We start from the raw sequence: 14,296 nt of genomic DNA, 5'->3' as shown, positions 1-14,296 counted from the left end.
TAACATTTTTGGTAATTATAATTACTGAACTAAAATGTTTTTTTTTTTTTAAATTTTACGCGCCTCTTGGTACAACTGTAAATGCAGTTGGTATCACTGCAAAATTAGTTCGTTAAAAAAACGTCCGCAGTGCTGATGTTGATTTAAAGTCGTGTCACTGCAAAAACAAAATAATATGTTTTATTTATTTACTTAAAATACAATAATATGTATTCGTTTTCATTACACAATAAATCAAAATTAAATGTATTAGTGTAAAAAGTGTATGAAATTTCATGTGCCATTGAAGAGAATTTTATTTTGAAACGTGAAGACTGAATTTTTGAGGTTATACAGTGGTCCATTATGGCTGGATATACTAATCAAGATAATTATTGGTCTCAACCACAACAAAATCAATATAATTTTGAACCAACTGGTTTTGGACAACAAGATCAACAATTTGAATTTCAATCATACAGTGATCAACAAGCTGTGGATTATTCATATACGCAAAAGGGATTTCTCGATCCTACACAAAGTGCTTATGGAAATGATGTTTATGGTCAGGATAGTTTTACTAAAGGTATGTTTTTTAATTAAAATAATTTTTTTTTTTTTCATTAACAAGTTTAGTAATTAATTTTTTTTTGCAAAGGTCCAAATGATTTTACAGACGAGGAAAATGAACCACCACTTCTTGAAGAATTAGGAATAGATCCAGATAGAATTATTCAGAAAACTCTGGCCGTATTAAATCCATTTCATCGACGTGGACAAACTGATGATGCAAATTATCTTCTACAGGATTCGGATTTAGCTGGTCCAGTAGCTTTTTGCTTGATTCTTGCTGCTTTTCTATTATTAGCCGGATCAAAAGCACATTTTGGCTATGTTTATGGACTTGCAGTGACATCATGTCTTCTCATGTATATTCTTCAATCGCTAATGAGTAGCACTGGTAACATTACACTTTCATCAGTTGCATCAGTGTTAGGATATTGTATATTGCCTGTTGTTGGTTTAGCTGGAATTGCTATTTTTACAACACTTCGTGGTCCAATTGGTTTAATTCTTTCTGCAATGACAGTTGGATGGGCTTCACTTTCTGCATCGCGATTATTTTCAGCAATGTCCGGCGAGGATAAGCAACGTTTACTTATTGCTTATCCCTGTATCCTTTTGTATGGTGTTTTTACTTTGTTAGTCATATTTTAAATACGTCGTTATAATCGTCTTATTAAATATAATATTCAATTTTTCAAAATGAAAATTATTTTTTCATCTTATATTTGAGTTGAATTTGTTTTTTTGAATGTAAAATAATTGGAAAATTTTGTAAATCATCCTTTTTGGAATCAAGTGAATTATTTTTTGTGTACAGTCATTTTTGAAAAATAATAAAAAGATAAGGTCTTATTTTTGAATATTGAGTTTTTTTTTGAAAATTTAAATTATAATAATAATAATAAAACGCATGGAAAAACTATTAATTATTGTAAAAATGATATACAAAAAAAGGGGAAGAATAATTCTTTGTTTTTATATTTCCGGGAATAAATTCGCTATACATGCATGATCGTGAGGGAAATTATTACCGTCACACCTGAAAGTTTGTGATTGTGAAAAGGGGAGATATTAATATAGAGGGTTGTATGTGTACGATTGAGTCGGAGTGAGAAGGAAAGTGAATAAAGAAAAAGTATTTCTAGCGCTTGCGTATTCAGTGTATACCGTTGGTAACTAGACATTTTTGTCGAGAAAAAGATAAGGATAAACTTAGGGTGGAATATGAAGGGTAAAAAGAAAAAAATATATTTTTGTTTAAATTTTAAAACATTCACTTAATAAAATAAATATCAGAAAGAAAAGAGAGAATATTATTTCACTGAAAAGTGTACTTTTTTTAAAAAATATTTATTAAGCTTTAGATTTTTTATTACAAATATTTAATTAATAATGATAAATATTTATTCAATATTTTCCTTTTTTATTATTTATTTATTAAATTAACAATAATAATTTTATTATTAAAGTTCTAATTTCAAATATTTTTCGATTATATATCGAATCGAACCCAAATTTTAATTTCAAAAATTCCGCCATAAATTCGATATTTGCGATTTCAATTTGTCCACAAGTTAGGTTATATATTACTTTAATTTTCTTTTATTTGTTTAATATACAATTGAAAAAATAATATTTATTTTCAGTAATTACTTTAAACATTTTAGAAATTTATTTGATAATTCAAATTTATAGAATCGATTATCGATATTAATATCGTAATCGTAATTTTTTGTCAGTTGGCAGCACTGATCTAATAAACGGTTGGTGGGAAGAAAATTTTGAATTGCCATTTTTGAGTGTGTTATCGTCGGAACACGTCGGGAAAAAGAGTAGGTCGTAGGTCAAAGGACATTTTGAATGAAATACTGTGATATATAAGTAAAAAAAAAGTTGGAGAATAGTGAGTGTGTATGTGAATATGTGAGAAAAGTGGGAAGGAAGGTCTGCGCACAAGAAGAGAGAACAAGAGTGGGTGAGTTGAACCTGGTGAACGACAACGGTTAAGAGAAGGTTGCGGGGTAGTGGACCATCGAGCGATGATGGTTCAAGAGAGGGAGTGAAACGAAAGGGGTAGGGGAAGAGTCTGACCTGCTGGTAGTCTGGTTGATCCAGCACCAAGCAGTGTGCGTTGTGACGTGTGAGACAATGGCGGTATTGTTAATTGTGTTATGGTGTATTGTTGTGATCAGCTGATCGGCCTTCGGCAAGCATTGCTGTCAAAAGGGACGTCATTATCCACCCGACCCAATATCCTTATAAAATACATCAAGTGGACGGATGACCCGCCGATGTTGTCGTCGACCTGATTGACATCCCGCCTGACCCCCGCGTCCACCCCCGTGTGCACTGTCCCGTCATTATTCCAGTTTGCAAAGCGTATCCTTTGTCCTCCCTTATTATTAATCAGTATTCTTTTTTCGTTTTTTTTTTCTTCCTTTTTCGCGAGTGATTTCAAGATAATAATTTATAGTGGTGTGTGCGCGCGAGATTCGCAAGAAATAGATTTATAAATGTGTCTGGACCATGCCCGCGCGGAAATACTACAGACGAGATGTCAGCGAAGTTAGTTGCTTCCTCAAATACATGATCTTTGGATTTAATGTTTTATTTTGGGTAAGTTTTTCATTTAATTTTTTAGAAATTTACTTTGTTGCAAATTGTTTTGAATTCCTTTCATTGTAGCTTTAAAATATGTAACAAATTTAGAGCGGGAAAATTTCTGTTCATCTCTTTGCCTTTGTTTTGGAGTATATATATATATAAAAAATTGATATATCAAAATAGACTATTTGTCTGTTTACTCCAAAACAATTGCCAATCAATTGTATATTTAAGAGGAAATTCCTTTCGCATTGTTAAAATATTTTGGAAAATTGTTAATCAACAATTTATAGGTTAGGAATTTGATAAAAATTGCCTTTTTTAGAGTTATGAAAACAAAATATTTCCAAGTTTATCTATTTTATTAAGTTATATCTATATAGTAAGCTATTGAGAAATAATAATTAAGGTTCAATTTTGAATTCTGAAAATAATTTTATGGCAGAAATATTTATTTTATTTTCAAACAATTTTATTTTTTTATCTTGGAAAAAATTTTAGGTTATAAGTGAAAATTAATTTTTTAATTTGATTTTAAATTTAAATTATTGATACAATAGAACATTTTAAATGAAGATATGTCGTTTGGCAATTTTCCAAATTTTACATTTATCGCAAAATGAACTTATCAATATCCCAACATATACGCATATATATATAGTTAGAAAATAGTATTCCCGTTTAAACGATTGGCAGCTGACCAAATCAATTTCCGACGGGGGGCATGAAAGTCTTTTTGTTTATTTATGACCAATTCTTATGGTATTACACTCATTTTGTTCTTCAACTTGAATTAAATTTTCTTCAATTATTTTACATATAAGGCTACCTTCAAATTATCTTTGTGATTGAAAAAGATAATAGCTAAATTAAAATTTGTCAATTTTCTCTATGATTTATTACGAAGATCTTTCTCGTTAACAGAAGAAGTTTTATAATATTATTTTAAAAATGATAATATAAATTTATATTACAATTTATTTATAAATATAGAAAAAAAAATTTAATATAATAATGAGTGCGATTAAAATTATGATACAGCTTTTAGTGTAAAACTGTTTTTTTGGACATACTTTTTCATATATGTATATATATATAATTGAAAATTACGGTGATGGGTAATAGGTGTAATTTTCTCATAATACATATTGTATAAGACATAAACCACAAGGTATAAAAGTGGCATTGACCTTGAAAAGTTCTGATATTCTTCAATCTTTTCCATGAGGCTTTGAAATACACAAATTGTTGCATATAAATTATAGTTAAATTTTCCTTTGAATTTGAATATTATAATAATTTCAAATCAATGTTGAAATTAAAATAAAATTTAATTGAAAAATATTTTAATTAATTTAAACATTATAATAAAATTTGTAGGTACATAAAAATTTTTTTATTGGTCTATTGGTTTTATTTTAAATATAAATATATAAATAAAACGTTAAAAATTTCTGCAATTGACGTTTATATAAAAAAAGGTACAGTTCGCGGACAGTAAAACTAATAATGTAGTATCGTCAGATATTGAATAAGGAAGACATTCGTCTTGAAATTATAATGAGTTCATCTTTTCTATATATATATATATAGTGACTACCGTTATTATAATTCTCGCTTCACTCTTCTTTCAATTTATTATTGAAATATTATTTATTGTTATTATTATTCGTGATTTATTATTTAAAATATTATTTATAATAATATATTATAAATAATAATATTTATTAAATTTTTTTTTTTTCAAAAATAATTTTTGCTTTTTTAATAAAATGAAATAAAAAAAAAAGGCGAATGTAATTTGAAATTCTGAATGACTCAGTTATATATTTGAAACAGCCAATTATAATATTTATGATTATCATAATAATACTTTCATTTTTTACAATAAATCATTAATTTTTCTTTGAGAATATATTTAGGTGATTCATAAATCGAGTGGATGATGAGTAGTCGTTTTTTTTTATTCTTCTTTAGACACCACTAACTTTTTATATTGTCAGTCTGGTGAATTTTCATTTCTATATAATTCGATTAGGTTTTCTCGCTTCATAGAATCGAATCAATAACGCAACATTTTGGAGAAATTTGTTTGTCCTTTTTGTGAATTATTGTGATATATCTACCTGAATTGGTTTCATAAATAAGAAATCAATTTCTGAGAAATATTTTTTCACATTGTTCGATTCATTGGAGTATTTCTATTCATATATAATGCCATAATATGTCTATAGTGAATATTGGAATTTCTTAATGGAAGACGGAAGAAAGTCCTTGAATTTTACTCTTAATCCTGGAATCTAAAATAGTGTTTGTTCTTTTAAATCTATATCACATTCTGTTGGAAGAATATTTAGAAAATTTATATAAAAATGAAAAACTGATAAAATTATTCGGTACAGTATTTTTTGAAACAGTTTATAATTTCAATATTGCAAATTCATTAACTAATAATTATTTGCAATATCCTGACACTTAATATCTTTAATTGTTATCCAATAATATACAATCACTTAAAACCTTTCAAATTTCATTATTATATAGATATGAAACCAACATTATGAAGAATAGAATTTAATTTCAAATTTACAATAATAAATATGAATATTTTAATTAGCTCACATATATATTTAATTAGCAAATTCTGTGTTTAAAAATTATTTTAGAAATTACAAATAATTTTCATGGAATATTCATACAATTGATAAAAAAAACATTTTTTATGAAAAAGAAAAACGTAAAAAAAGTCTTTTGTTACAAAAAATAATTTGAAAATAATTTTTCTAAAAATAGGAAAAATTGTTTACAATATCTTTTATCTTTGCTCTACTGATTTTCAGTGACCCGTAAATTGAACAACTGTTCAAATCGATAAAATCTCACTGACTTTCAAATAAATTATTATTTTAATAATTGGAAAATGTGTGAACCGTTAATTTTTATACAAATTATACTTGTATATGTTTCCGGTTTTTTTTCTATTATGAAAATTATGAAAAAAAGTTTTGCTTTTATTAGAAATTTTTTTTTTTGTTCTTTTTGAATAAAAGAGAATATTTTTTTTTACAGTTAAATTCTAAATTTGCATCCGTCGGATGAGAGAAGGTTTAATTTAGTGGCATATAAATTATGCAGAATCTTGAACTAGTTACGTATTTATTGTTGCATATTCCTCAGAATGTATTTCTATGCACATGTGATTCTATGTATATATACACACGTCACGGTCTATATATCGCGTAAATTTATATATATATATTAAATGCCGATTGTTACTAAGTTACCAAAATTAAAAAATAGTTTTACTTAACCAAACCGGATATAAAAAAACAGTTATTATACGAAGCGCTATTCCAAGGAGTAATTTTACTTTCTGCACTATCGCCTGAATCCGGAAATGTTTCACGTTGTTTTGTATAATATAATATACAATTTTTGCGTCGCGTGACGTTCATTTAGCACACGATTACTCACTTTAATAATCATACAATTTTTTGTCTTTTACTCGACGATCCGCACAAGATTGTATATATATATAAGGAAGAAACCGTTTCGATCCCATTTTTCATCTATATATAATAAATTGAACGGTTTATGGTTGATTGAGTCTGCAAAAAAATTACACAACAACTTTCTTGTTTTGAAAAATAAATAATAGTCTATAATAATTTTTTTTTTTGCCAAAGAATTTATTAAAAAGATTAAAACAGTTTTTGGTATATTAAAAATATATTTATTATTATTATTATATTTATTGATATTAATTTTATTATTTAAGAAATTAAAAATTTTTTTTTTTAATATTATTAAAAAGAAAAGAAAAATTTTAAAAAGGGCTCCAAATTATCGAATATATGCGTGAATTGGGAAACTCTTTTTTTGCATTTAGCGAATTCCATACAATAAACGAATCAGTAATACGATACGCTTTCTAAACTTGCGTAACGATAGATCACGGTCGTTCTGTTTTATGACGTTGATTCAGTAGGATACGTAGGCGAGTTGAGAACAATGATTTACTCCGATTGCAATGGCACGTGATACGTCAGCCCACTAGATTAGATGCCATGTGGGCCTCACACAACAATTTAATTAAGTAAACAAGATCTAATCATTTTGAGAATAATACCACGAGAATTACTTCAATTGGATAATTAAATAATTGTCGAATTTTGGAGTAAAGATGATGATGATGATAATGATTTTGATAATGATATAATAATAACATAATAATAATGACAGTAATAATAATAATAATAATAATAATAATAATAATATATAAAATAAATTTTATTTTATTTAACCGCATTATAATTTTCACTGAAAAAAAAATTTATTTGATACAAATAATCGGTTACTTGAATATTATCAAATAAATATTTCCTTGAATCAAATATGTTTTAATTTGGGAATTATATTTTATTTTATTTCAAATATTTATTATTGGTTTAAATATAGAAATTATTTGTTTAAATCCAGTTTTATTTGATGCAAAAAAAAAATTATTTGATAAATAAATATTTATTTTAATAATAGTCAAGTAATCGATTATATTTAAGTCGAAGAAATCTTTTTTTTCAGTGTATAAAGAAATTCACAACTATGTTTAACAAGTTGTGTTAATAAAAATCATTAAATTAAGTGTTTAAAATTTTTTTTCTTTTTTTTTTTTTGAAGTACTTTTAAAACATAAACTACTTTCGTGAGTTAAGTATCTCTGCAGAGTGTTTTTGCATGTTGTAATTAGAAGCCAGTAAAATGTACTTTTCTAATTGAGTAAAAAAAAATTGTATCAAAAGACTTTTTAACGTTCTTCTCATATATTTATATTTATTAAAAACTTATTAACTTTTATTGTTTTCATTATACAATTGTATAAATTGTCTAACGAAATAAATTGTCTAACGAAATAAATTGTCCTGAAAAATATATTGCGACAATCTTCAAAAAATTAATTTATTAAAAATATATCAAATATTAAAAATTAATTAAAATATTAATAAATTATAATTATTAAAATTAGTTGTTATTAATTGATTTATTAAATAATTAATTTCTAATGTTTTCAATTAAATTATTTAAATAATTAAAAAAAAAACGTATAATTTTTATAAATAAATTTTTTTATTTATTGAAAAATTTAATTTGACTTTATCTGATATTTTTTATAATATTAAAAATTTTGAAAATTAATATCTAAAATGAATAAAGAATATTAAGGTTTTATTTTTTTTAAATTAATTTCCTGGTGGTCGAATTGTACCTGGGGTATTTTCGATTAGTTTGCCTGTTGAAAGAGAGAGGGGAAAAAATAAAAGTATAGAAGGAGGTTCGACGACCCCTTTGTCATGAGTCATTTCTTGCAAGCCCATGTGTATAATGCACGCATACGTATAGGTAAAGAGAACCCTATCGTTCGCCCACCGGAAAATGTCATAAAACACATTATTTAATGCCCGCACGAATATCCTCACCACCACGCATTTCGATCAAACTTATAATTTATATATTTTTATATATTAAATCTGAATCACAAAAAAAAAAATGTTTTAAAAGAATTCATTATTTTGCTCCAATTTATAAACTCTCAAAAACAAATCCTCTCTGTAATAGTTTTCACTCCTTTCAATAAGAGCATTTGAAACCAAAAAAAAAAAAAAAATCCAATTGAAATTACTTTACAAAAAAAAAACCATTTCATTAAAGAATTTTTTTTATAAAAAAAGAAACGTTTTAATTAAAAAAAAAATAAAATTCCACAAATAAAGCGATTTAAAAATATAATATTTTACATTAAAAATTTTTTTATATTAAAATTTTCTTTAATTTAAAAGTATGAGATAATCTTTTAGAGAAATTATAATTTGATTTATATTTCATTTTACTTCTTTCTCGTTACTTTACGAGTTTCGTAACTTGATTTTAACAAATCTTTTAATCTCTCTCATTCCTTTGTACTTTTTTCCTTCATTTCACACTTTATGTGATTTAGAGTTTCAGATAATAAAATGTAGCATTTAATAATTGGAATCTGTCATGAAAAATTTTTTTTCACTCCATTTTTTTTTTATTAAATAAAAAATGAATTAAAAGTTAATAATTTATACAAAAGTCATCATTTCTAGAATTTGAATTATTTCTATATTGTTATATCAATTCTCCTCTGATATTTTAATTCAGTATATAGAATAGCCTTTTGCTCATTCATAATTTTCTCTCTGTAATTTAATTTTCTTATTTCGTTTCCGACATAAAATAGATTTCTGTCTGCGCTTTAATAATTGTGCTTTTATTGTGCGCAAGCATATTATGTAGAACAAGTAGGTCAGAAGCAAGAGTGTCTGAATGATGTGCTTGAACGCCTAAGAAGGGTAAATGCACTTATATGCAGTTTTCACACTATTCTCAATTAGGCACAGTTGACATGACATACTTGACAATCAGTTTTTTTTCGACGCACTATAATTTTCCACTTGAAAAAATATAATCATTATTGTAAACATAAAGTATTTTTACAAACAATAAATTTTAATTCCTTTCTTTTTTGTGCTTTTTTTTTTAATTTTTGAATGGAACAATAATTTTTATTTTTAACCCTCAGAAAAAATTTTATATTTGTCTCACAGCCTAATAAATATTTATTTTGATTCAAATAAATTTTTAAATTTTTTATATTTGGTTTAAATAAAAAATTTATTTGCAGTAAGTTAATTTTTATTTGTACTAAATAAAAAATTTTTTTTTAATAAATAAAAAATTATTCTGAGACAAATATATTTTTATATATTTGAGGAAAATAAATTTTTCTCTCAAATAAAATGCAAATAAAAAATTTCTCTGGATGTTTCCAAAAGTCAATTGAATATGAAATCGTGCATTAAATTTTGTTTTTGAATTAAATTAAAATTAAGGGAATTTATAAAGTCATTTGGGTACCAACTCTCGTTCATAGCGAAAACTTCTTGAAGTCGTGACACGAATATGGTGACACTTTTTCTCTCTCTCTCTCTCTCTCTATGAAAATCGTAGGAAACTAATGTAAACAAGGATTTTCAAAGCTAAATCCCGATTGTGTGTGTGTGTGTGTTTGTATGTAAAAAATTTTTTTACACAAAAAGTAAAGATTTTCTTTTTAAATTGAATTCGCGTGTGTGTTTTTTGAATTGATTCAATCAATTTTTTAGATCGATAATATAATTGAATTCTTCATCATTTATTTACATCATTTGTATAAAAAAAAAAAATAAATGTTCCTCTTCTTTTGTAATTGAATTTCTTTCGTAAGGAAAATTGAAATCTTATTGTTTTTCTTCCACTAGAATGAGCAAAATTTCTTTCTGAAATTCCCGTTAGAGAAGGAGAATGTGTTCTCTCTCATATCGATTGATAGGAACGTCCTGCTGCAATTTCTATATAGGCATTTATCTCTCTATATATATATATATAAGGAAGAGAAAAATTACAAAAGTCGTTGCTGAAGATCATAACTTCCGTAGAACAAGTTTTGTCGTTAATAATATATATTTGGTAAAGTTATTTATATTACCACAAAATAGCGGAACTATATTAATAATATATAATAACAATAATAATAATAATATAACAATAATAATAAATAATAGTAATAATAATATATTATTAATATTTTCTATTTTAAAAATAGTCTTCTTTGACAAAATGATTTTAGTATAAGTTTTTTCGACTTATCTTCATTTTTCAGTTTATCTTAGTACAGCAGTTTCTGCATTTCCGGTTCAATTTGAAAATAATTTAATATGATTGAGCCAAACTCGTTATAAAAAGTTTTCTTTTGAATATGTCTGACGAGGGACCTTTTTATGTTGCCACTTTATAAAAATGATAACTTTTCAAGACGTTTGGAAAATTGATCGGGTTTCTTTAAAATGTCCTTTTTACCTGTATTTTCACAGGATTTGATGGATAAGTGTTGGAAATCTCTCATCCCTTATGCTATATATATATAGTCTTCGCGAGAATTTCAAAAGATCTTGATAAAATCTGATCAAGGTATATAAACGAAAATGTCAGATTTTTTTTGTCAGTCAATTTCCCTAAAAAGAAGAGGAATGTTTTTTTTTCTGTTAAACCAAAATTTTTCTAAAAGAAATGTAAATAATTTTTAATACTGTTTATTATCTTTAAGGTGGTGATTCAGTTGACATAACCTCAAAAATTGGTTTTATCATCGTAAATAAAACTATATAATTAAAATTAATTTTTATTATAAATTTTGAATGATTGTTTATCATCTTCGATCATTTCTAATTCAGGGACAATTTGCTTTCGTTGTAGTTTTCGAATTATTATTATTATTATTATTATTATATAAAATCCACTCTCTTATGCGTTATAGTTGAACACGTTTTGCTCTTGCCTTGCACATCCCAAAGCGTATTTCTCCTCTAAAACTTTGCGCTTCTATACGTGTGCTAACGCTAAGCTGTCACAATGCAGGCACGAAGATGCGATTTCGTTCTGAATATCGTCTACGTGCCTAGTCGTAAACGATCGATAAGAGGGGGGGGGGGGGAAATGGTGGTGGTTCAGCTTCTGCTTCACACCCTTAACCTAAATGCGTCAGAAACTCTAAAGCATACTGGATTGCGCAGCTAAAACGCATCTCACAAAGATGATATATGTACCTTTATATACATATATATAAATGTCAAATGTTCCAGGCCATATTCTATCTCTCTCTTTCTCGAAATGCTTTATATAACAATATTATGATAGCTCTATATGTGTGATATAAAAAAAGAAACTTTGATCTTCGCTTTTCAATTTCTCTGAAATAGCTCAAGAGTTCGACTTTTAATCAAAAAAAAGAAGGAAAAGAAAATCATTTTTTTAAACAAAAAAAATTATTTTTTTTCCGCGAATAATAAATATTTATAATTTTCAAGTTATAAAAAATACAGGTATGTTATCACCCTTATTCTACTTTTCCTAATGCTCGTGATTAATTAATAAAAGATTAAATCGTATATATTAGTTAATTAAATAATTTATACCTGTAATTTTCATTTTAGATATATAATAATTTTCTATTTACATAATGGTTTTTATAATCTGCTGCATGGGACATTTGTCATCATAATTTTTTTAATCTTTCTGAATCTTTTTTTTGTTTCATTAACTCTCTACTCTTTAAAACTGAATTGGAAAAATTTTAACTCTAATTTGAGTTGGTGACTCAATTTTTGCTTTTGAATTAATTAAATTTTACATAGTCAATAGTAAAATAAATATTGTTGTTTACTATTTATTAGTTAAACTTTTCTAATTTAAAAGAAAAAAAAGTGTTAAAAAATTAGTTAAGCTTTTTTACTAATTTAGATTAAGAGAGTAATTTTTTTTTCACCAAAGTTTTAGTAAAAATTAATAAAAATGATTAGAAATTTTCACTATTTTTTAGTAAAAGATTAAAATATTTGATTTAGTAATATTTGTTTACTAATTTTTAGTAAAATATAAATATTTGATTTAGAAATATTTTTCTTTACTGAAATTTTAGTGAAAAATAACTAAAAATTAGTAGAAATTTTCATTTAGTTTTAGTAAAATATTACTATATACGATTCAGTAATATTTTTTTTAACCAATTTATAGTAAAATATTACTATTTGATTTAGTTATATTTTTTGTACTAAAGTTTTAGTGAAAAATAACTAGAAAATTTCCTTTATTTTTAGTAAAATAGTACTATACAATTCAGTAATATTTTTCTTTACTAATTTATAATAAAATATTACTATTTGATTTAGTCATATTTTTTGTACTAAAGTTTTAGTGAAAAATAACTAGAAAATTTCACTTATTTTTAGTAAAATAGTACTATACAATTTAGTAATATTTTTCTTTACTAATTTATAATAAAATATTACTATTTGATTTAGTTATATTTTTTGTACTAAAGTTTCAGTGAAAAATGACTAAAAATTAGTAGCAAAAGGAAAAAAGGAAAAATTGCAAAAAGTGTGCATAGTTGACTCGCGTATAAGTTTTCTGTGAAATTTAGTGAATGCATTTATTAAATGTTCGTAACAAAAGAGCACTTTGAGTATATTCTGCGTGAGGTTTACTTGACTCGATTTACTAGATGTAAAGAGAGAAAGAGAGAGACAGGAAACTCTTCGCAATGTCAGAACAATGAAATTAATGCTAGCTGAAGTTAGAAAAGACGTCTTTGAAGACACGCCAACTTTGAACTTCTTTTTCTTCATCTTCTTCTTTTTCCTCTTCCTCCCTTGTAGTTATACAGTTATTCAGAATGTGAAAAGATTCTTAATTTCACGGAAAAGAATTACGATTAATAACTATTATACAATAGTTAAAGACTCTCTTTTCTTCGCCAACTTTTTTCGAGCTGCGTTTTTTTATTCACAAAAGAAAAATACAGAGAAGAATAATGAATTTTATTTTGAGGTAATTACAAGTTATTACGACGCTTAGTTTTTAAAAAAAGGGGGGGGGTGGGTTTTAAATTGAGAAGAGTTTCTTTTGTTGAGCGATTTATTATAACAATGTGTATCGATTGTTAATAAAAAGAAACAAAAAGTGTACGAACTTTCTTTTCCGGATGTTATTTTCATTTTTTTTTTTTTTTGCCTCCCCTTTTTATATTTGTGCATTATTATTTGCCATTCACTTTGATAAAAAAAAAAAAAGAAAAATGGAAAACAAAAAGAATCTTATCGACTGTTGGGGTTGGAGTGAAAGAAACTAGGGGTTCTTTTTTCGCGAGGGGTTGTAAAGAGAACCAATCAACTTGTTCTCTTTCTTTCTCTCTCTTTCTCATATTCTCGTATATAGGCCTCAATTATAAGCCTCACGTGAACTTGTTCAGTCGAGTGGGTATACAAAATGATTTATGCGTTAATGCGTTTATCGATCTTTTCCCGTCGTTGCGGTGAAAACACATACTTAAATATAGAGAGGGATTTTGAAAAGAAAATAAGCCAAGTTTATACATTCTCTGTTTCTATTTTTCTTCTTCTTTTTTTTCATTTGTTTTACAGTTGAAATTTTTCTTTTCTCAAATCAATCAATATTCATAGTTTAAGACACAATTTATTTCAAGAATCTTTGTCAAATATTTTTGAAATATATCTAAAGATTTTCCTTC

At 25.6% G+C, this 14,296-nt stretch overlaps 3 protein-coding genes across 7 annotated transcripts in view; 2 read left to right on the top strand and 1 right to left on the bottom strand.

The window, feature by feature from the left end:
- LOC127288110 (stomatin-like protein 2, mitochondrial) overlaps positions 1-14,296 on the bottom strand; it is an 85,651-nt gene that overhangs the window by 21,623 nt on the left and 49,732 nt on the right. The gene's annotated exons all lie outside the window — the stretch shown is intronic.
- Positions 109-1,406, top strand: LOC127288117 (protein YIPF5). Its single transcript, XM_051315383.1, has 2 exons — positions 109-565; positions 638-1,406. The coding sequence occupies exons 1-2, from the start codon at positions 346-348 to the stop codon at positions 1,195-1,197; spliced, it is 780 nt and encodes a 259-aa protein (XP_051171340.1). The 5' UTR covers positions 109-345; the 3' UTR covers positions 1,198-1,406.
- The window catches only part of LOC127288115 (tetraspanin-5), a 76,295-nt gene continuing 64,322 nt past the window's right edge, over positions 2,324-14,296 (top strand). Inside the window, exon 1 of one of the 3 annotated variants that reach the window (XM_051315381.1) lies at positions 2,324-3,162. In XM_051315381.1, the coding sequence (XP_051171338.1) occupies positions 3,073-3,162 (90 nt within the window). In that variant the 5' untranslated portion in view covers positions 2,324-3,072. The remainder of the gene's footprint in view (positions 3,163-14,296) is intronic. The other 2 variants (XM_051315382.1, XM_051315380.1) reach the window with 2 other exon arrangements.

The sequence above is a fragment of the Leptopilina boulardi genome, unplaced genomic scaffold (genome assembly GCF_019393585.1).
Source record: "Leptopilina boulardi isolate dan_hultmark-lab unplaced genomic scaffold, ZJU_Lbou_2.1 LbouV2_38, whole genome shotgun sequence".
NCBI lineage: Eukaryota > Metazoa > Arthropoda > Insecta > Hymenoptera > Figitidae > Leptopilina > Leptopilina boulardi.
Note: the sequence above shows the minus strand (reverse complement) of the source record. Positions and strands in the feature narration are given on the sequence as shown.

Coding starts and splice junctions, on each gene's coding strand:
- LOC127288117 (XM_051315383.1), top strand. CDS start 346: ATGGCTGGATATACTAATCAAGATAATTATTGGTCTCAACCACAACAA. Junction 566..637: donor TCAGGATAGTTTTACTAAAG/GTATGTTTTTTA, acceptor TTTTTTGCAAAG/GTCCAAATGATTTTACAGAC.